At 34.0% G+C, this 24,688-nt stretch overlaps 1 protein-coding gene and 1 pseudogene across 1 annotated transcript; both read left to right on the forward strand.

Moving 5' to 3' along the window:
* Positions 1-597: 597 nt before the first annotated feature.
* Positions 598-13,735, forward strand: LOC147565261 (uncharacterized). The gene is made up of 6 exons (XM_086651108.1): positions 598-792; positions 1,045-1,085; positions 12,119-12,483; positions 12,686-13,088; positions 13,306-13,426; positions 13,532-13,735. The coding sequence occupies exons 1-6, from the start codon at positions 598-600 to the stop codon at positions 13,733-13,735; spliced, it is 1,329 nt and encodes a 442-aa protein (XP_086507234.1).
* A 5,186-nt stretch (positions 13,736-18,921) lies between these two features.
* Positions 18,922-20,236, forward strand: LOC147565262 (uncharacterized; annotated as a pseudogene).
* The last annotated feature ends 4,452 nt before the right edge of the window (positions 20,237-24,688 follow it).

Here is a 24,688-nt window from a genome sequence, read left to right on the forward strand (position 1 = left end):
TTTTTCCATATGATTGATTCTTTACTTTTACTACAGATTTTGTTAATTTATATCATGGAACAACATTAACGATATCGTTGTGTAGGATTCATAGTTCATACAGATGTATTCTCTTAAAAATATTATAAATGATTACCTTGATTTCGTTTGGAGTCATGGATACTTCGAAGGAAATATAACATTTATGATTTGAACGCACAAAATCCAAAAGAAATCCGAAAAAACAATATAAAACACCCAAAAATCTTGTCACAAATTCATATGAAAATTTAGGTCATTGAAAACCAATAGTCAGAAGTCTTTGTTTTATCACATTTCAACTACAAGTTTACTTGCCCTTCTTCCATTACGCAAATACAATTATTTAGGTTCCTGGTCCTAATCATGAAAAAACTAGCTGACATTGTTCGGAGAGTGGTAGCACTCTGGATCATACTTCAACGATCTGGGGCGAGCAGTCTCCTCCAAAATATTTTTTCAGAGAAAGAGATAATTGAAGAAATATATAATGAGTCAATTTCGTGTCTGGAAAATATTGAAAAATCTAATCGTGTCCGTCCCACAGAATTCAACGACACACCATATTTGAGTTTAGTCATGGGTGATCCACCGATCAATCAAATGTTTTTATACAACAATCAAGAATACATACGTAATGCCATGGAAGAAGTACTCGTAACTGTTAGTGATTTAGTTTTCAATCATCAGGGGGAAGGCAGTAGTGGTGAAGGAGCACTTACTCAGTCGAAATCAAATTTGAACCCGAATGCTACTCCATTTATTTTGGAGCCAGTATCTAAAGATCAGAGGTCTTTGTTCCTAACTTTTTCCAGAGGTGCACCTTTACGCAGAGATGAAATAATGGTGTTTTTCGCTTCGTAAGTGTTCAAATCTTAATTTGCATTATACAAAAAAAATAATACGTTAACCTCTAACAATATTATATTGTGGTGTAACATGCTGAAAAAATAGATTACCACCCCATAAACTATTATGGAAATGGTATAGTTATTATATGCTTAATGTATTGTTATATGATTGCAGGAATTGGGGTCGAGTGGTGGAGGAAGTGACAATACAGAGAGGTAAAGAATCGTCGTTTGGGCGTATTGTGTTCAACAATTCATCTATAATACCGGTGATACTAGTACCTATATGTAGGGACCTTTGGGCTCGAAAATTCGACAAAAAAATAAAGAAGAATATAAAAAATTGAATTTTGTAGTTGGAGACATACCACAGTGTTAAACCTAATTGTTTTCTGATACTAGTACCTATATGTAGGTTTTACTTTCGGATATCCTTATATTGATTGTTGGTTTATGTTATTTTTCGTAATTAAGTAGGTACTATTGATAAGAAAAACATAGTTGATGAATGATAATTTAGTATTGATGTCTCTCTTGGCTTAAACATTTTAGTATTGATCTCAACAATTCATCTATAATTCTATCTTAACGAATGATAGAATTCCATGTACATTTTACGTGTCTTCTTAGATGCTTTGAACTTTTTTTTTACGAGGTTGTCACATACAATGGTGGAACATTAATAGTTGGACTAGATATGGGAAATGTATTATCTAATCTTACATGGAATGAAATACAATTAACAGAATGATACTTTTAAATAAAGTATATAAATAATTATGTCCCTAATAAAGATGATAAGTTCTTCTTTGTCAAAATAATAAAGATGATGAATCTTTTTTAAAGGGAGATAAGCCGATGGTGGAGATGTTCTTCAACGAACCCTACTTGACTTGTTCGTCTCGCCAATATAGGCCACATAGGTAGTGAGAAAAATGAGAACTTGTTTATTAATGATCAGAAGTTACATTTATATAGAGGAGTTTGTTAGAGATCAGTTAGAGATCTTGTTAGAGGTTGTTAGGAGTTAGTTGGGTTGTTAGGGACTTATAATCAAGTGTGATAGGCCACACCAAATATATTACAACACATCTATACTTAACCCATTACGCTGACACTCAACTTACACCCCTCATACACTATCTTTACACTTATAGCTACTACCACCCCTCAAGATGAAAAGGGCTTATAAGAACTTTCAACTTGTCCTTCAATTCTTGAAACTTTGGAGATGCAAGAGCCTTGGTGAAAATGTCAGCTGGTTGAGCAGAAGATTTAATGTAAGACACATTGATTCTCTCAGAGGAAACTCTGATAAAGTGGAAATCAATAGCAAGGTGTTTCATTTTCGAATGAAAAACTGGATTAGAAGCTAGAGAGAGAGCTGAAACATTATCACACCATAAGAGTGGAGGAGAAGCTAGAAACACATGAAGATCTTTAAACAAATTGCAAACCCAACCTGATTCAGAAGCACATTGAGTTAAGCTTCTATACTCTGCCTCAGTTGAGGATCGAGAGACACTTGATTGTTCTTAGGAGACCAAGTAATAGGATTAGAGCCGAGAAACATGATGTAACCACCAGTAGACTCCATTTTTAGAGGCAGGTGAACTAGCAGCAAGAAGATTATCAGTTATCTTCTTGATTAAACCTAGATAATCAGTAATTGATAGATTACCTTTTGAAACTTCACGAATTTTGTTTTGTAATTGAAGAACATGAGCTGTTGAAGAAGCTGAGAAGTTTTCTTCAAGACTTAACTACAAATCACGAGCAGAAGTTACTCCAATTACAAGGAATCACAGTTTCTAAAAGTGTGGAATTTAGCCATATCAGAAGTGATTGATCCTCTTCTTGCCAATCAATATATTATTGATTTATGATTCCAACTTCTTGATCATCACTATCTAAGAATTTCGGTTCTTTTTGAAGTTTATAGTAGTAGGTTTCGGTTCTTTTTTGTGTTTATGTTGAGGTGAAACTCTGAACAAAAAGTTTATAGTAGTAGGTTTCGGTTATTTTTTGTTAGAGATCAGTTAGAGATCTTGTTAGAGTTGGTTAGGAGTTAGTTGGGTTGTTAGGGACTTATAATCAAGTGTGACAGGCCACACCAAATATATTACAATACATCTATACTTAACCCATTAAATTAACACTCAACTTACACCCCCTCATACACTATGTTTACACTTATAGCTACTGATCGGCACATAAATGTAACAGAAATGTGAGAATAAGATAGTCGAAATGATTTTAGGGTTAAGGAGGTGCTCCTTAGGTTCATTCATAGACTTTATGAAAACAAATCTTACTCTTTTCGTCTAAAAACTTACAAATATACATATGTTCTAATTTTCTCAATTGAAAAACGCTTGATGAGTAAAAAGGACAAAGATTAAGGGTAATGAGAGAAGGTCCAAACTTGTTAGAGAAATGTTATAAGAATACGACAATATCGGTCACCCTCCGCGTAAGTACCTGCATGTCATTGTAAGAGAAAAAGTGCGCGATTTGGTAAGAAGATCTTGTTTCAAATTCTTCCCTTGTCACATGGTTAATAATGAGATGAAATGATGTTAATTCTACAATGAGTTGTATTAATGTACCATGTATCCACAATTATCACTACAATTTCTTAGGACATTAATATATTCTTTTATTGACAACTAACATAAATGATTACATGAGAATATGAGACTAACAGTCAAATTGAGTTCTGACTATTTTAATTATAGAACTTTTTCGGTAGAGAAAAGGTATGTAGGCTGTTTTGAAACGTTATAAGATGAAAAGGACAACTAATAAATAAAACAACAAAATAAAGTACTGCAGCGGCCGGGAGGAAGATGTTTTGGTTCCAAACATGTTATCATTAGGAAACTTAATATTGAAATCATAAATATTTTGACACTCCGTGTAACTAGACCGTATTATAAGAGCTCAATAACAATTATCCAAGTCATTAGATATTTAATGATCAATGGAATGCCGCCAAAATGAGGCAAACCTATTAGATTTTCACTCAAGGGAGATTGTTATATTTAAGGTCTAATGAAGGTAAATGAATGGACTCTAATACTTCACATAAAAAGTTTATCAAAATGTAAGTATCTAATATATTGACATTAATAGTTGCAATTTTGTTTTTGTTGACAACAAAACGTATCTTATTAACAATCTGAATTGATACATTCTATCACTCCTGATTAGATATTTTTCATTGGCCATTGGCCTTCCTTATTCACAGATAAAAAGCTAGGGTAGCCATAGTGTGTGATGTTTTATTACAATGAACCATGAATTTCTTAGAGAGAAATTGAGGATGGATCAAATATTAAAGACGATTGTCGTTAGAGAGGTATTCTGGTGATTTAGATGTTTTCAAAGAACCCTAATTGACTTGTTCATCTAGATAGAAAGGCGACGTAAATGTGAGATCAATAAGAGATGTACAAATGATTTTAAGGTTAAGACTCAAGACTCAAGAGGGTGCTTTTTTTTATAGGAAGGTAGTCTTGATGTTATTATCTCGGGTACTAGAAATGCATTTTGTATATTGTGAGTAAAGTTATTACAATGAACTTTGCTCGATGTCAATGTCATAAATATTTTTAAGAGCGCAATATCATATTTTTAATCTTAATTTATTTAATCGTTGTTGGTTTACTACTAAATCTATTTAATTGTTGTGTTTCATAGATTGAGAGAAGTAGATTAGGGTTCAGAGGGTTCTCTTTTAAATACATAATACATAAGTACCAGTCTAGGCTAAAGACCAAAAACACATTTAAGTTTGTTATCTTGTGTCTAAAGCTATATTTCTTACAATAGAGTGCTTTGGTGTTGTCCACTTTTCACATTGTCTAGAATGTCCAAAAACACACACACACACACACACACACACACACACGCACACATATATATATATATATATATATATATATATATATATATATATATATATTTCAGACAAGGCAAAATAGTTTCATTAATCAAAGAAAAGCAAGGTGGTAGCTAAGGAGGCTAGCCATCCCTGAAACAATAAAGAAAACGAAATATCAGAATCGAAATGGCTTAGTGCCTAATCATGACATCCCAATTACTAACAAATTGACTGAAGTGAGTATTGCTAGTCCAATTCTGATTCGAGGCCTAATAGTAAATTAAGCTCTACACCTTTACGACTTATTCTCTACTGATTGATTAGTATCTTCTTGTTCGTCCATAACTCGGTAATTTCTCGCTAACCAAATTGTCAATATGATGGCTGGAGGCATACACAACTAAATAAAAGACTTTTTATCTGTAATCTCTTTAACTTTTCAATTACTAAGAACTTGAGAAATAGTAAGGATATGCAGAATGGGTGATTAGGATATATTGATTCCCAAACATTAGATGTGAATGGGCAAAGGAGAAAAAGATGAGAAGAAGTTTCACAGTTTAACTTACAAAGAGAACATCTGTTTGGCATAGTGAATCCTCTATTTATCATCCTATCCATGGTTGGGACAAAATCTAACACAATAACCCAGAGAAGAAATGATACTTTTGATGGGATGAATTTATTCCAAATCCATTTTGGAATTAACCTTTAGTGAGCCATGGAATGTTGTTGGAGCTCTCAATAGAAAGAGTTGACAGAGAAACCATGTTGAGAGGGCATCCATACTCGATTATCTATATTGGAGTATAAAGAACTTGAAGCTTGAGTTGTCTCACTAAGAAGAGTTGAGTGATTTTCAATTTCGTTACTTCGAATGGGTCTTGAGAGATGGAGGTTCCAAGAGTCATCACTGAAGTCACCATCCAAGTGTTCTTCAATAGTTGCGTATTTCTTCTTGGTAGCCTTCTAAAGAGTTGGGAATCGACTTTTGAAAGACCCCTTCTTGTTCCAATCGTCTAGCCGGAAGCTTAGTTGTTTTCTTTTTGTTGAGTTTGAAGCTTAGGTGCTTACCTCTGTTAATCTCTAACTTGGTATGTTTTTGGACACTTGGCATCATTTTGGTGATTGATTTCCAGGGGCATGAGTGCTTTGATGTTGTTTGATCTGTGGGGAACCATAACGAAGAGTAGCCTCTGCATTTTTCATCTGTTACTCTTCTCCAAAAGTTGTTAGGTTCTTGACCGTACCTCCAAATCCATTTTCCTATCAATGCTTTGTTCATAAGCTCCATATTCTTAACGCCTAAACCTCCAAGTTTCTTGGTCAGACTTAGTTTGGACCAAGCCACCCGGTGGTGTTTTATCTTGGATGAGTAGGGTCCCCAATCAATTTCTTGATTTCATGTATCTTCGTCCAATTCCTCTACATCAAAAAATATTTTGACACTCGTCGTTACTAATCTTTTACCCATAATTGGTTTATGTGTAATAGTTTCAGATTAAGTCGATGTTATGCTTTTATTCTATCAACCTAAGATAGAGAATAAAAATCATTAACAATTAATTAACATTAATACTACTTATTTTATACGGAAGATCTCCTAGAAAGATATTTATCGCTACAACTTAAAATAGATTTAGAAATGATCTGTAGGTTAAGAAGATGGTCTTTATATATGATAGTAGTCTTGATGTTACTACCATATACCCCATCACGACCAGATCTTGTCAAGATCAAAGCGCACCACCATGTACGGATTAACTGGGAAAAAAAGAGAGAGAGAGAGAGGAGAGAGAGGCTATACAAGAAATCATTAAACGGTTCCGGCGAAGGGAGGACCCTTCGCTGGAGGGAGGCGACTAGATCTGAAACGTTTTTTCCTAAGAAACTAAGAGAGAGAGAGAGAGAGGTTTAGGATTGCCTGGTATTACTTTTAACACTTTTAGACGTTCTCTTCTGGAGAAGTTTCAAGGTTTAAGTCAGTAATTATCGTGCTTATCACATCTTTCATGTATCAAATGTCATTCTAATGAGTTCAGTAGTCCCTTTCCCGAAAAAATAATAGTGATATGGAATATCTCAGATTCTACCAAATAGAGTATCTTTAGTGTTTGATATTCCGAACCTGTGGGACTATAACACTAACGGTCAAATTACTTTTTTCGCGGAGAAAAACTATGTGACCTGTGGGACCAGAATCCAGCTTAGGGTAATCACAAAATTTGGCCGTTCAGAGAAAGATGCATTGATTCCAAACCTTTTATAATTAAGAAAATTTAATACTAACTAAAAATATTTTGACACTAATGCAACTAGGACTTTTACGCACGATTTGTTTACATGTATAATTTCACATTAAATCGACGTTATGAGCTTAAGGTTACTAACACTTTTACTCTACCATCCTAAGATAGAATAAAAAACCATTAATTATTATTTAAGGTTCAATACTACTTATTTTATACGTAGGCTGTCTTCGAAAATATAGGTAAAATTTAAAATACACGTAGTAATTTATATATGCAGACAATACATTACTACAATGAGCAATGTTAAAACTTAAACGACTAGATTTTTGGGGCCGATCGTGTGCCGAAAGATGATGTTGCAGATCCTAAATGGCCAACCATTTCTCTCTTCTCACGGCATAACCAATTGGCGTCTGTCACGCCACCTTTTGGCGTGATCGGCCGAAGCTCACCAAGTATGCTACTCGACAGTACCTTCCAGCTTATTCTCACGCCATCACAAAGCTAACTATTCCGCATGCATTAAAATGTGGGACGTTTTCGACATTTGATTATAGGGTTGGAAATCTTGTTCAAAGATTATAAACATGAACACCCAAAATGGAAAAACGCAATCAACATTCTCAGATTGATGTAATTAATTATTGTATCTACTGATTATCTTACCAACATTTCGATCCTTGCTTGAGATTCTAAAGAACTTATTAAGAGTTCATGCATACTTCACCTTGGATCTTAACTGAGCTGATGTTTCAGTTAGCAAAACTACATGGCTGACTTGTCCAATACTCGTAACAGGTATGGAACGATGTCTATGGTGTTTGTTATAACTAATGGTCGCGGAAGCTATCGAACCTATCCTAGAAATTGATCCGATTATGAAGATTAATCGAAAAGCTAAGTCAAAATCTAATATGCGAACAGAATTTAACGAGGTTCGGCTTTAAAGCCTACGTCCTCGGGCGAACAAGAAATCTTTATTGAAGGATAGATGAAGACGACTAACACAACCCGCAAGTTCGTCCCAAGATGGTACCGTATAGTAATAACCTTCTATACTAAATCTTCGACGACCGAGAAATTTAACACCGCTCAAAAACTATGAAAAATTTCTCCCACTCTTGCTCCCTCTCTAGCTCTCTAAAGAAGAGTTGTTGTTGCTTGTGTTGGTGTATATTACAAGCACTCAAACCCCCTATTTATATAGGATATCCACCGTCATAACAAGCCCAATAATAGGAACATGGGTTTCTAAATTTTGGGTAGTTTCCAATTATGAGCAATTTGAGTCCAATTTGGAAAAGGATTACTAAACCTCCTTTCTCACCAATTACCAAATTAAAATTTAGAAACCGCCAAATTAGAAACCAAGTATTTTGAAACTGCCTCTCACAGTGTTTTAACTTGTGATCCCAACAACTATTCATGTGCGAAAAGCGTACTGTATCAGAATAGAAACTGTTACATCTGAATTTGAAAATATCGGGCTTCCAACTTTGAAAAAGTACTCAATATCAACCAATTGATTAATCCTCCCTAATAATATCTTATAGGAAAAAAAGGTAAGCCATGTAAGGGTACTAAATTGAAAACCTATCAACTACTGAATTAGATTGTGGTGGAAATTTTCCTAGAATTCTTACTATAGATTTCAATAATTTATATCATGGAACAATATTAATGATATCATTGTGTAGGATTCATACAGATATATTCTCTGAATAAATCATAATTGATTACGTTTGGAGTCATTGATACTTTGAAGGAAATATAACATTTATGATTTGATTACACAAAATCCAAAAGAAATCCGAAAAAACACTATAAAACACCAAGAGAATTCTCACAATTTCATAGACAAAGTTAGGTCATTGAAACCCATAGTCAGTAGTCTTTCTTTTATCATATTTCAACAAGGTTGATACAAGTTTACTTGCCTTCTTCCATTCACAAGATGCATACACAGTTGAACCCGAATGCTACTCCCTTTGTCCTGGAGCCAATATCTGAAAATGAAAGGTCGTTGTTCCTTACTTTTTCAAGAGGAGCACCTTTACGTCGAGAGGAAGTAATGGTTTTCTTTGTAGCGTAAGTGTTACAATCGTCATTTTCATTTTTTCCAAAATAAAATAAGTATATCTTCAACAATAATAATATTAGGCATTCAAGGTGGTGAAAATTTAATTACCACTCCATAAACTATTATGAAAAATTGGAAATGGTGCAGTTTTAATAGACTTGATTTTTGTTTTGTGATGGCAGGAACTGGGGGCCAGTTGTGAAGGAAGTGACACTAGAGAGAGGCAGTGAACCAATGTATGGACGTATCGTGTTCAATAATTCCTCTACTGTACCATTAGTATTAAACGGCGAAGAAAAAGTTCAGTTCCAAGTTAACGGCAGAGACCTTTGGGCTAAACGATTCAAGAAAATTACTAAGAAATAATGGAAAAATGTAGAATTTTATACTTGGTGAAATACCTTAGTATGAAAATAAAAACACCTATCTGTAGGCTTTGATTTCCAATATCCTTTTATTGATTGTTTGTTTGTGTTCTTTTGGTGTCGTAATTAGGTGATGATACATTTAATAGGAAAAAGTTGTTGAGAATGAAAGTCTTTCTTTTGGTTCAAAAATTAAATTTGATGACAAAGACACTTAAGACTTTCAAAAGAGAACTCAAAAATAGAGTTTGCAATTGAGACATCTCAAAACTAAATGCTTCAACATCATCTTAAGATCTCAATTGAGTTTTTCATTTGAGAAGTTTTTTTCTATAAAAAACTCTCAAGTGACACTTACGATTTTAAGATTGAGTCTTGCATTGGAGATGCTCTAACTGCAAAGAGATATATTAGAGCATCTCCAATGCAACACTCAAATGGAAAAACTTAGAGTGCAACCTAAGATATTTTGAGTTTTTTGTAAAAAACTCTCTCCAATGCAACATTCAATTTGGATATCAAAATGATGTGGCATCATTTAATATTGAGATATCTCAAAAAGAAACTCAATATTTGAGATTTCTTTTGAGGATCTCAATACCCACTCAACATTAAAAGCAAATCTAACCATCTAGGAAATGACACCTAAGTTATTTTTAGGTTTTTATAGTGTTGCATTGGAGATGTCTTTTGAATTGAGAATCTCAACATCGACATCTAGGAAAGAGAAACTCAATTGAGCCTTGACATATAAGACTACTTGAGTTTTTTTGAGTTTTGCATTTGAGATGCTCTTAGATGCCTAATAAGTATGATCTTCCTGGAAAGTTAAACTAACATTAAGTGATTAGCCAAAATGTTACTTGATATTAATAGTGCCAAACTTATGTATGAAATGATCTCCATGAAATATAGAATGGTAAATGGAATTAATGCGAGGAAAATGAAGCAAACTTATTGGATTTTTCACCGAAAGATGTAGATATCGAAGAAGATGGACGCAAGTTGGTTATATTTAGCCTCGAATGAGGTCTAATGAAGGTCAATTAATGGATACTAATCCATTAATAAGAGATTTAGTCCCCTCTAATCCCATAATAGGTATAAAAACCAAAATAATATTACAAATAGATATCTAGTCCTTTTGGTTCAATTTAGAGAGTAAACACAAATCCCTAGAATAAATGTACTTTATTAATACCTAGACTAACCTTTCTTAAATATTAAAACAGTTATAAGCTCAAAAACACCAAATATATTTTCCATTTTTATCTCATTGTTTCTCTCTCCAATCACGTTTTATATTAAGCAACCGTGATCTTCTCATAATCAGTAAGTTTTGTAACCGAAACCGTATTGTTTCTACTCATCTATCTCTCTCTCTCCCTTCATCTGATTCGAACGTAAATCCTCCATTAAATCAGACTCCGTGCAGTATATTCAGTGAATCCATATTCATTTGAGTTGCAACAATCATAATCACCATTCTTAATCAGGTAAAACATAAATCAATATATAACTTTCTTTGATTTTGTTTTAGTTTATGAAGATGTTGATTATCTATCTACATCTTCCATTAAAGCAAAGAAATTCTTAAAACTTCATTAGAGCTAATCAAAATCAGTTCCGTAAGTTTTAATCAGGTAAACAATCTTCTTATTTAATGTTTCTGTTTCATATGGATATGAAATTATTTTTTTCTCTCTCTAAAAATTTATTGAATGATAGCTGGTTTGATGATCTAATTCTTCATTACTGAATCTTACAAATCCAGTTTAATTATTGTTTGAATCAATAATCTTTAGATATGTTGATTAAGCTTAATGAGATTTGTACTTTTTGTTCAGATCTGGTTTTCAATCCGATTGGATAATTGATTCGTGATTTTACCGTACGGTTTCTCGTAACAGAATTATCAGTACCTGTAATTTACTATAAAGTATCATGAATTATTTTAAATCATGCAAACTTCAGTCATTCAATGATTTTCAATATGTAAACACCATTTCATAATTCTCTAACAAATTATATATACTTTATCAGGCTTTTAATGAATTCTATATTATGGCTCATAAATTACCTGTTTGTAATACAACATTACGTATGCTTTAATATAAATCAGTATTCGTTTCATTAACATATAACATTCGCACTATTGTTGCACCTCATGTTTGATCTGGAATAAATTATATATAATTTATTTTTATGTATATATGATTTATTGTACATTAATATATTTTTATGCAAAATTTATTTGTATTTAATATATTTCAACATGTTATCACAGATGGATTTCCAGGCAGAATCAACAAATCAAAATAAGCAAATCAAATTGAAATCAGAGGTTTGAGATAAGATATTTATAGAAGTAGGATAGTTATTTCCTGGTGGTGCAAAAGCATTTCGATATGCTCTTAGGCATATAGTATTAACACCGGACATGATTTCATATTCATAAAAAATGATATAAAGCGTGTTACTGTTGTGTGTCCTGTGGAAGATTGCAAATGGAGAGTGCATAGATCGACACCATTAAAATGCGAATCGATGTTCATTTTGAAAGATGTGGAAATGAAACATGACTGTGCTGATTTCATTAAGAAGATGAAAAAACTCAAAATCAACAGTTCTTTTGTTGGTAAACTTATTCTTGATGATGTAACCAGAAGTCCAGATCGTTCCACTAAAAGTTTGAAGAACGATTTCTTGAAAAACTACGGCGTCCAACTTCCATATTACTACACTTATGAGGGGAAGAAAGTTGCAATGAACGAAGCATTTGGCCAGGAAGGAGATTCATATGCAAAACTTAAATGGTATGCTGATTCCTTTTCACGTACAAATCCAAACAGCATAGTCCAATTAGAAGTTGACGATGTTAGTCGTCGATTTCAAAGAATTTTTATAGCACCACATGCTTGTATGGCTGGATTCAGATATTGTAGACCTGTTATATACGTTGATGGAACCTTTTGCAAAACTCGGTTTAACGGTTGCATTCCAGCTGCTGTTGCTAAGGATGGAAACAATGGTGAGTTCCTAAACTCACATCAATTACCTATTTTATCTATTAAGTTTGTATACTTTATAGTCATTTTGCATACTTTTACTATTCTCTCCATAATATTCCATAAAGTATACACAATCAGATTAAATTACACATTCTTTACATGCAAGTTAGACATATAGGATTACATTCTTATGGATTTATCTTACACAATTCGCAATTTCAGGTCTGTTTTTCTTTACTTATGTTGTTGTTGACGCCGAGAATGACCTTAATTGGGAATGTTTTTTAAGTCATTTACGCAATGCTGTGGATATGGAAAAGACATATACTTTTATTTCAGACCGTCACAACGGTATTATCAACGGTGTTAAGAAAATTTTTCCTACAGCAAACGATTCATTTTGTGTTTGGCATCTAAGGAACAATCTCAATTTAAGACTCGCTAATGGAGCTCGAAAATCAAAGTTTTTTCAATCTTTGATTTTCAAGGCAGCTAGAGCTATTCCCGAGTCTGAGTATAATAATATTATTTACCAGATGATACAGATGGGTTGTTCCAAAGTTGCTGCATTCTTCCAATCCTTAGACCCTGCATCATGGGCAGATTCATTCTTCCCCGGTCCAAGGTTTGATAAATAAATTTTTCCAAATTATCTTTGTGCAATTCACATATGTTTCTTAATACATTTTTCATAATTTAGGTTTTTAAAATCATACTATACCGACATTATGTATAATTTCAGAAACATCATCGTAATTTAGTTTTAATAAATTATAATGTAAAAACCTTGTTAAATTTTTTAGATCAAGATATAACTATATTATTTTGTTTTTTTCAAACAGGTTCACAACAATAACTTCTCAACTATCGGAGTCCTTTAACAATCAGATCAGATATGCTCGTGTACTGCCAATTACAGCAATGTTGGATGCAATACATACCCATATAATGAACAAGATGAATGTAGCACGTGAATTGTCCAAGAAGTGAACTACGTTCTTGTGTCCAACCATCACTGATCTTTTGAAATCTAAACATGATAGTGCAGCTACTTGAAATTATGCACAGGCTGCACCACTCATATTTGAGGTTTATTCTGATCCATCACATTGTGTTGATCTTCTTCATCTGACTTGTACATGTAGAAGGTGGCAGGTTGATGGTGTTCCTTGTGAGCACGTCATGTTGTGCATTAAAACTTTGGCTGACGATCAACAAGATTGTTTCCATGATCCTATATGGACAACTGAGTCTTATGTTCAGACTTATTAGGAACATATAATGCCAATCCCAAATTATGATGAGCCTCGTACATTCGATGAAGAGTCAAAAACACTTCCACCGTTGATTCGTCGTAGACCGGGTAGGCCAAGAACAGTACGGATCGAGAGCTCAGGGAACATTCCCAGGGAATTGAGGATATGTGGTAGGTGTAAGCAACCTGCCTACCACAATCGCTCCACATGTAGGGTTGATATTTGATTTTATTTCTTCAGTTATAGTATAAACAATGTATGTCTGGTTCTTATTAATGACAATCGAATTGGTAAAATTTCATTTTTTATGTTAAATTCTTCATAATGTTTCAATTAGCTTGCACAATTTATTATAAAGTATACATAATTTAGGATAACATTTTCATAATTTTACAGACATACAATAACTTTACCCATAAATTATAATAATTTATGGTACATCATGAGATCCTGCGTATAAATCTTACTTAGTGTATATCAGTACACAATATAAATTGCTTTATCTGGATTACCACTAACAGAAATTACTATAATTTAAATTACAATTCAAATATTTATAGAAAATAATCATATAGAAATCTGTCATTAAATTTATTTTTGGTTCAAATACTTCGAGTTATTACATTTGACCAATAATTGAACAATCTTCCCAAAATTGTAAACTGAACTATTGTAAATTCTTTCTCCACTGATCTTTGGTTTCATTCAGAAGCTCGTACGTCACTTGCGCCCTCTTTCGCTGTGCTAAATCCGTCTAATCTTCGCTAAGAAATTCTTTTTGTACTCCCCATTTGAAATGTTTCATGAACAACAACTCCATTTGTAGCATTATAAATGGACCACAATCTGCACTGTCCATCATTTTGTAATGATCGTAAAATTCAAACCATGAAATAAGTAACATCAAATCAAGCTGTATAATAGTAATACCTAAAATAATATAACAAGGTTGTTACTTACTTTTCTCCTTGTTGATGATCATACGGCGTTTTCAACTCCTTATATTTCTTTTTAAATTCAGGACTGACATATTGTATTTCATGAAGCACATCAAGAATCTCCTGCGCATACTTCACAGCATTTTCTTCGTAAACTTTACGTAGTTGGATGTCGAAGAATAACGAGTTGTAGTGTGTCCAAGTTAGATCATAATAATAAAAAACAAGCAACGTCCAATGGATACCCCTACTTACATCTGTAATCATCGCATGACACATTGGTGCCACTATATACGACAGCAGCCCTCTATCAGCCTCATTTAACATCTGATCTTTGAAAAGTGCGTTTATGTTTGCTTTGGTTGCCTTACATTTTATCATTGTCTGTACAATAACCATTCAACATTTGCACATTAAGTTTGCATCTTGTCATATAAATATTAACTTAAACATTAAACAATATGATATATTGTATGTAAATTTTAAATAATTTACAATCTATAACTAGAAAATTATGGTCTGAAAATACTTTACACATAATTCTACTCCAAGATGCTAACTGTAATATTTAAGCATTCATTTTGTTTGGTAAATTATGTGTACTTTATCCGACACTATTAATATCATAATATAATTTCACTTACATTATCATGTAAAGTACGTATACTTTATCAAACAAGATTCATAATATAATAGAATGTATATGAACACTTACCCATAACTCTGCTCCAAGAATGAATACTTGGCCAGCTCCAACCATTACTTCCGAAAATAAATGTTTTGCCCACCAATTTATAATCTGAGCATCTGTCTCGCAATTCATCATTAGTAGATCCAACTGTCTCCCTCTGATCTCACTCATGATTTGATTTGTCCAAACAAGTGTTCTGCAGGTCAGATATTGTTAGTTAAAAAAGAAATATATCTAATACGTAATAATTATAGTATTTCATAAAGCTTACAAAATGTCAGTTACAATCACAATACTAATAGTTCAACAACATAACATTGTAATCAAAATAGAACATCTTTAATACCTATAAAATTCATTACGTGTTTTTCCCTCCTTTGTTAAACTCTTCCAACAGACCCTTTTCATCATCTTTAAATTGTTTCCATACTTTGCTCTTCTTCCAGTTGCAGAGTTTCTCGTCAACATCTGATGCTGGTTTCTTCCCCTTAGTATCCTCCACAGTTTCCACATTCACAACCTCTTTTTTCGACATTGTAGCATTCTTCTTAGTAACCTTACCTTCCATTAATTTAGGATCTGCCTTTTCAGTATGCTTTCTTGTTCTAGGGGCTTCCTTCACTCTCTTGATAAGCGAATTTTGCTTCGGTGTTTCAACAGCATCATCTTGTTTTAATCCTACTCATTTTGAAGTTTTTTACTTTGTCCTTGGCTTCTTGACTGTCTTTGGTGAAGGCTCTACAAAATCATCATCTTCATCTATGTTTACATCTTTTCCTTTGTAAGATTTTGCAAGTTCTGCTATACCAGCAAAGTCATTTGGATCATTATCATCAATACCCCAGCGAAAATGTTGGTGTGCTACTATAACCTCTTTCTTCAACCATTTGATACTTGACTATAACTGTGCATGATACATTTTCATCAGCTTCTGAACAAGAAATAAAAATAATCTTAGATAAATCATGCATAATTTTATATTTGTATTGAGAAATTTCATTTAAACAAACCATAATGTCCTATAAAGTACCTATAATTTATGATATTGAAACATAATAGTTGTTGCAATTATGCATACTGTAAGATATGATATATCATATTTTTAGTAAATTTCAATAGAGAATGACTTACCAAAGTTGTTGCCACCATCATTGTTAATCTCACTCTCCTGTTGCTTATCAACATCATCAACATCATTTCCCTCAATATTTTTATCTTCTTCTTTTTCACCATTTTCATCACCACCTTCTATTCCATCTTCTTGACCTACATCTTTATCTCCCACATTACTTTCAAAACCAAAATTACTTTCATCATTTCCATCATTAACTTGATCTTCACATTCCTCCACACTAACTTTTTCCTTCAACTTAAGTTGTTCTTTCAACTCAGCTATTTCTTTTCTCAACATCTCTATTTCAACATCTTTACACTTCATTCCACTCTTTAGAGATTCTATCATCTCCAGCATATTCATATTCTGATCATAGGTTAATTCAATATCAACCTTTTCAGGTTCAAAATGGAAGACTCGACAAGAGCACTCCTTCCCATGTCACATGGCATCGCGCTAAGCAAGAATCAGTGTCCTAAGAGTCCTGATGAAGTGATGAGCTAGCATACATGAAATATATTCCTTATGCTTCGGCAATAGGATCAATCATGTACGCCATAATCTGCACTCGCCCAGACGTTTCATATGCCTTGAGCGTGTGCAGCCGTTACCGATCGAATCCAGGCGAGGCGCACTGGACCGCTATCAAAAATATTCTAAAGTATCTGAGAAGGACTAAGGATAACTTCCTGGTGTATGGCGGAGAAGATACACTGAAGGTTGTAGGCCATGTTGATGCAAGCTTTCAAACAGATAGAGACGACTTTAAATCGCAGTCCGGTTACGTCTTCTGTCTGAATGGAGGAGTAGTGAGTTTGAAGAGTTCCAACCAGAGCACAGTTGCAGACTCTGCCACTAAAGCATAATACCTAGCAGCTTCGGAAGCAGCAAAAGAAGGAGTTTGGATTAAGAAGTTCGTAATAGAACTTGGTGTCGTACCTACCATAGAAGAGGGAATAGCTTATTATTGTGACAACAATGGAGCAATCGCCCAAGATAAGGAACCCAGAGCACAGTAGAAGTCCAAACATATCCGAAGAAAGTACCATGTGATTAGGGAAATCACAGAGAGAAAAGATGTGGTCATTTGCAAGATTCATACGGATGACAATGTCGCAGATCCGTTAACTAAATTGTTACCTCATCCCAAACACAACTCACACATGAGGGGCATTGGTATAAAGTGCATCGGGGAATGACAACAAATGTAATTTGGATTCATAAAAGAGTTTATATACCTAATTATTTCCATTCGATAAATAAAATAAAATAAAATTTATTTTGCCCTTAAAATCTGGTTTAGTATTTTAAGGGTGTGTTTGATAGCTTATTTTCCCGGGGAAAGAGAAAGTTTTTCTCTGAAATAGAAAATTTCCATGTGTTTGATTGACCAACTAGAGAAAGAGAAAAAGACATCACGTGACTTCATTTTTCCCAAGTTTCCTCAATAAGAGGGAATTTTATGACCCCTCTTTTATAGAAGAAAAAATAATCCTGAAAAAAGTTGCGTACTTTTTCCCTTTACAAAACCCTACTATAAATAACTATTAATGAAAACGACTCCCCTATCAAAAAAGAAAAAGCTGCAAAAACACAAAAAAAGTGAAGAAAAATTACAAAGCATTAAGTATTTCAAGTACAGGTAACTTTCTCCTTCATCTCTCTTTCTCTTTCTATGCATCACTTTAACTCCTTTTATCTCTCTAGATTGTACTACTATAGGTAGTAGGAAATTGGTCAATCTTTTATGAGAAAGTGAATCATAGATTGTACCTTAATTGAAGATTTCAACCTCAATTAATGCTTGTACTTTTTTGTATCTCTCTCTCCCCCATCTCAATCAACCGGTCAATAGGTCACCAAAGAAAAAAAAAATCAACCTGTTAATGACTTCATACTTAAATCCTTTACAAACATTAATTCATTACAATCACATTTTTTTCTCTCTCTAGGTTGTAGTGGTTTAATTAATTTATTCTTTTCCATAAAAGAGTTCAAGGACTTCATATTTAAACCCTTTACAAACATTAATTAATTTATTGAACTACAAACATGAATAAATTAATTAAAGAAATAGTTCAATAATCAATAACAGTAACTTTTTCTTTTTATTTCTCTAGGTTGGTAGTAAATATCACAAATCAATTAATTAAAAAACAAGTAAAACGGAAGTATACTCAGTTTATACACCTTATTTTATCTTTTATTTCTCTAATTCACAACCTTTTTAGTGAAAGATATTTGATTAATGAAAAAACAAAAAAATATTTATTTTTTCAAATTCTTTCTAGATTGCTTGTATAGTTGTATATATATACACCACTATTTTATGTAATGTTTTATTTTATTTAACGGTCAATTAAATATTAGATATTTATAGAAATTAACGTTTTTGTTATAGTCGTTACCAACGATATACAATGCAAACACCGCAATTAAGGTCACGTATTGTGTGTACTATGATGATCATCATCATACATGCATATTTGAGTAACCGACGTAGAAGACATGCCATTATTGAAAGGAGAGCTTACATAAATCGAGACCAAGAGAGAAACAACATATTGCAAAGAATTTACTCCGAGAGTGATCGATATTGTCACGAACAACTTCGAATGAAACGAGCACCATTTCGACGCTTATGTGTACGCTTACGAGGCTATGGTTTAGTTGACAATCGACATGTGAAAGTAGAAGAACAAGTTGCTATATTCTTATACACAATTGGGCACGATCAACGTAATCGTAGTTCAGTTCTTCAATTCATTTGATCAAGTGAAACAGTGAGTAGGTATTTCCATATAGTGTTGTCAACAGTACTTAGGCTTTACAAAGATGTTGTTAAACCAGCGACAATTGCTAACTCACCGATGGATGGAAGTCGTCGACAAGCTTGGCATGAGTACTTCAAGGTTGGTCTAGATTCAAGAATGTTTTGTTCTTTTACAACTAAATAATTTAGTCAATCATAACACAGATATTTTATAGGACGCAGTCGGTGCAATTGATGGTACACATATCATAGCAACTGTTCCTATCAAAGACTAACCTAGATATCGTAATAGAAAAGCTTATATTTCTCAGAATGTTCTTGTAGCATGTGGGTTTGATATGAAATTTCATTAAGTACTTGCTGGGTGGGAAGGGTCTGCTCATGACGGTCGTCTTTTGAGATGTGCAGTATCTCGTCCTGGACGCAAATTAACAGTTCCAGTTGGTATGTGATTTTAAAATATTATATCACATACAAAAATTAGTCAGGTACAAATTTATTATTCAACTAGAATTATAATAAATTATGTTAATGTAGGTAAATATTATCTTGCTGATGCTGGAATTCCGTTGGTGCCTGGGTTTCTCACACCATATCGTGGCACACGATATCATCTCCAAGATCATATTGGCCGTCGACCTCAAAATCCTAAAGAACTATACAACTATCGTCATTCATCTTTACGTAATGTCGTCGAAAGGACTATAGGATTGTTAAAGAAAAGATTTGCATATTTGAGAAATGCACCATTCCACGATATTGATACACAAGCTAAGATTGTTATCGCATGTTGTGTTTTGCATAATTTCTTACGAGATAGAGATCCTGATGATATAAATAGTGACGAAGATAATGAGAGCGACGACGATGAAGTAGGCGAACTTAAGGATGTAGACCAGCTCGTGCAAGATGAAGAAATTAATATTGTCCCATCACAAATTTGGACAGCAAATAGGGATATAATAGCAGAGGAAATGTGGACAAATTTTTCGAATTTATAGTTATGTTAATTTTTTCATTTATGTTTCATTATATTGTTGAATATTTTTTTCTCATTTTTAAAAATATTTATCATATTATTTCTACATTATGTTTTATCGCACAATTTATATAGTTTTAGATTATCAAAATAGATGACATTGTGATTCTTTATGTGTGGATAAAGATGGCTGCTGAGTCTGGCGCTGCCAATTCAAACAAAAAGTGTAAGAAACCTACTGTGACGTGGAACACTATAATGGATGATATTCTAATAAATACGCTTTATGATTACATTTTCACTGGAAAAAGAAATGGAAATCAGCAAGTTATTGATGAAATATATAAGAAGACGGGAATCTGTATTACTGTTGACAACATCAAAGCTCGTATGAAAACATTCAGAAACCATTATACTACCGCGAAACATGCAATCGACAATAGCGGGTTTGTCTTTAACTCTGTAACTTTTCGCATTGAGGCGGATGACGATGCATGAGGAGGTACGTTTTCAACTTATATTGTCTTAATTATTTTACAAATAAAGTTTTACTTTGCCCTTCACAATGCTTATTGCCAGGCACACCCTAATGCAAAAAAGTTGCGTACGAAGAGTTTCCAGTACCAGGAAAAATTAGGAGTCATCGTTGGGACAGAACAAGCCACTGGAAATAGACAAGTGGAGGCTGATCATATTTTTTACGAACTACCTGGTTAGTCAATCATTTGAAATTATCAATTCTAAATTTTTTAATCATTTCCATAACACTATTCTAATGTTTTTTTATAGGTGAAAATGTTAATATGACGTCCATCAATGTGGATGAAGATGAAGGTCTATATTCTCCAACTCCCGTTAATCGAGATCAATTTATAGCGCCAAAACGTAGACGACGGTCAGAAGCTGATGAAACATCTATTTTACTTGCGCAAGCCGCAAACAAACTTGCCGAAGCAGTTCAACCTCCTTCAGTTCGGGGTGTGGAAAATGAGACGATGGCCATTTCAAACTTAAGTGAGCAAGAGGTTGAAGACGCTAGGTATATGTTCGGAGAGAAACTCGAACTTACACGTATATTCCTTGACTTTCCTGAATCAAGAAGAGCATCATGGTTGAGGAGAAAATTGACCAGCGGTTAATCAAAGGTCGAGTAGTGCATTTTTTCGCGAATTGATAAACTTCAGTATGACTAAACTTAGCATTAGTACTAGTAATTTAGAAAAACTGATTTATTTTGTAGTTGATATTCATTTAAACATATACTTTTATGGGTAATATGATTTATTTTGATTATTAACAAAATATTTTCCTTGGTTAACCAAGCATAAGATAAAAGTAAAGAAATTGGAAACATATTTTTTTTTCCTAGCAAACCAAACAGTGGAAAATTAAGAAAATGGAAAAAAAACAAAATTTTCCTTTAATGAACCAAACAATAGAAAATGTGGAAAGTGTTTCCAGGGGAAAAAATTCTTGTAGAAAAAATTTCTCCGAGTAATTTTTTCTCTATTTTTTTTCCTTACCCCAAATTGCTATCAAACACACCCTAAGTGACAGTCCATCGATAAAGAAGTACTCCGAGTAGGCTTGTCAGATACATGATCTGATGAATGAAACACCGCTAAGTAAACTTGGAGTTATTCATTATCAATTCCCTGGTCCACGTCATTGCATGGACAACAATGACTCATGAAGACTAGTACGGAAGGTCGATGAGATAGCGCAGTTTCATGGGTTATAGGAATAGTATATTCGACTCGACTGCGTGGGTGTGTAATAGGGATTATACGCTGGATAACCCTCAACATGAGAAGTACATTAAGGATGATGAAACGTCAAAGCACTTCTCATGAAGACAAGATTGGAGAGATTCCTCAAAACATGAGTGTTCAGCTCATCTTATGTAAGGAATGTTCGACTTTGGTTTCGTTAAACGCCGCTCCGTAAAAGGATGTTATAAAGGCGGATACTGGGAAGAACAGGATAGACATGAAGCTGAATGAGAGCGCAAGAATGGATTATGTCCTCCTAATTATATTAGGATACAGTGTCCTTGGGCCACTTGATGAGTAGCAACTGAAAAGTGCATGGTCGTGCTCAAATGGATTATAAGTTAATCATTTGTCTTGGCAGTTGTACTCGGGATCAAGCAAGTCTGAATGACGTGACGTATCAGATGGAATACTAAGTGACATGGGAATCGAGCATTTCACTTGTTCTAAGTACAAGTGGGAGTCTGAAGGAGATGTCCTTCGACCAAGGATGCAATGCGATCAATTTGTCGGATAGGAAAATTGATGAGAAGATCATCAAGTCTGGTTGATTTAAGGGTCGTAGTGTTAGCTAGAAACCAACTACGATCGTCGAATTACTTCGGCGGCTAACTTCGACCGGATCCTACAATGGGTTACACAAAGAGTGTCAATTTGATCGGAGGATATGACTAGAGGGATGAGATATATAATCATGGGAGAGACCCATAAATATGTCTCATAGGCCTAATGGAAGTTTAGGTAAAGATAGTACAAAAGCCCAAAAGAGGGGTTTTGGGCCTAGAGCCAAAAGGGACTATTTGGGCTCGGATCGGGCTGAAAATTGGACGGTCGGTTCCCTTAATAGGGAAGATCAAATATGCCAATTTTGACTGGGTTTGGACGTCACCTCCTCAAGGAATTGAGAAAATATCAACTAGGTGTTCTTTTTTACTATTTCCTTAATCTTATTCAAAAGGGTCTTGTAGGTAACCAATTTGAGTAGGACTCTCATTAGGGTTATATATATTGGCCCTTAGGGAAGTGAATAAGGTGTGGAATTTCTCTTAGAGCTTTCTTATTCTACAACATGAAGTAGAGAGGAGAAAGTGAGTTAATCCCATTTATCTATCTAGTCAAAGAAGAAGTAGTTCTTCATCCAACCACCATTGGTGTTCTAGCTAGCAACAAGGTGGGAGATCGAGTCGATTGCTCGGTGTCCCAAGTAGAGGAGCTACAATTGGAGCTCTTGGTCTTCTCAAAAGCGATTGGAAAGGTTCGAGGGAAAACTAGCGATTAAGGTAATCATCAAACTAGTTTTACTTAGTTATCATTATTGGCTTATGCATGTGATCCTGGGGATACTAATGTTAGACATATGATGTCTGAGATTCTGCTTAGAACATTAGTAGACTACAAATCCCAACAGACCACACCTCCATTGCTTTCTCTAAATCCTAATCATTATCTTCAGTTTTATCTCTTCTTCTTTCCTGAAATACCCTTAATGTGCATCAATGGTTTAGAGCTTTAAGATTAGGACCCAAAGACTATTATTGAACCGGCCAAGTGGGTCCATTAACCCACAGGACTCATCTAAGTCCACCATAGGATATCGTCCTGACTCCCGTTTCAATAAAGAAAGCTAAAACACTTCGTTCCATCGGACATTAAGTACATTGCATGTTGAGCATCAGTGAATGTCTCTTCGGAAATGGCTTGTCACCACGGAGGATCATTTACATCTTGTTAGTCCATTAGTAACCAGCACATAACTACTTAGATCTTATCTCATAAAGAGACGCATGCGTTTTCACACCCCTGGGTTGACCACATAAGTTAATGTTGCCTAAAGGGGTACTCCCATAGTCCATATAGACTATAATAGCTCTGTCACTATTCACTTAGTGAACTTGTACTCATATCTGGAATCGATGTAATGAACCATACGCCTATGTGACCATTTACGACGTATTTCATTACGGTGATCCTGTTTGACCCACCTAAGTATGCCAACACCACATACCAGAGACTCCCACTCCGATGGTTGAGATAAGCCACTCCTTTTGTATCGGAGTATGTGATGCTACAGTTTTCATATCGACAATTCCCAAAGTCGATAAAACTGCGAACTGATTTATATCGATGTCCTATCAAGAAATTCCATCTCCCTCATATTAATCCTAGATACCGATGAATACTATAGACTTCGATAATGGATACATATAACCTGCAAACAATATGTGACATACAAATACAAATACTAAATACTCATAAGTCTCATGAATATGTATAAGTTGATATTAAATTTTAGAATTCTAAATGTTTTATCAAAAATTTGCTTTCAATTCTTTCATGTAGTTTAAGATGTCGCAAGATAACGAGTTCAACCCTGAATCGTACGTAATGGAAGTGTTGAACAACTCTATCCATGAAGGAAGGAATTGAGAGGTACTTCATTTATTGGATCACGGATTTACAAACAAGCTAGATGTCTAAGACTATCCAATTTCGAAATTTGATGCTATTTCGACCGCTGAAGATGAAGAGCATCAAAAGGATGATCAAGAGAGGGCAGAAACAGAATCAATAACTTCTTGGACATTGGAAACCATAAAGGGCGCTCTTCTGGAAGAACCCTCAGACATGGAAAACCAAACCATTAGCCGGAAACCTGAGGAGTCACTCCGAAGAAAGTCGAGAATGAAGAGGTTTGAAACCAC

Source organism: Eschscholzia californica, unplaced genomic scaffold (genome assembly GCF_041429995.1).
Source record: "Eschscholzia californica isolate CP2 unplaced genomic scaffold, dmEscCali1.0.p SCAF_1, whole genome shotgun sequence".
NCBI lineage: Eukaryota > Viridiplantae > Streptophyta > Magnoliopsida > Ranunculales > Papaveraceae > Eschscholzia > Eschscholzia californica.

Coding starts and splice junctions, on each gene's coding strand:
- LOC147565261 (XM_086651108.1), top strand. CDS start 598: ATGGGTGATCCACCGATCAATCAAATGTTTTTATACAACAATCAAGAA. Junction 1,086..12,118: donor GGAAGTGACAATACAGAGAG/GTAAAGAATCGT, acceptor TGATGTAACCAG/AAGTCCAGATCGTTCCACTA. Junction 13,089..13,305: donor TCATTCTTCCCCGGTCCAAG/GTTTGATAAATA, acceptor TTTTTCAAACAG/GTTCACAACAATAACTTCTC.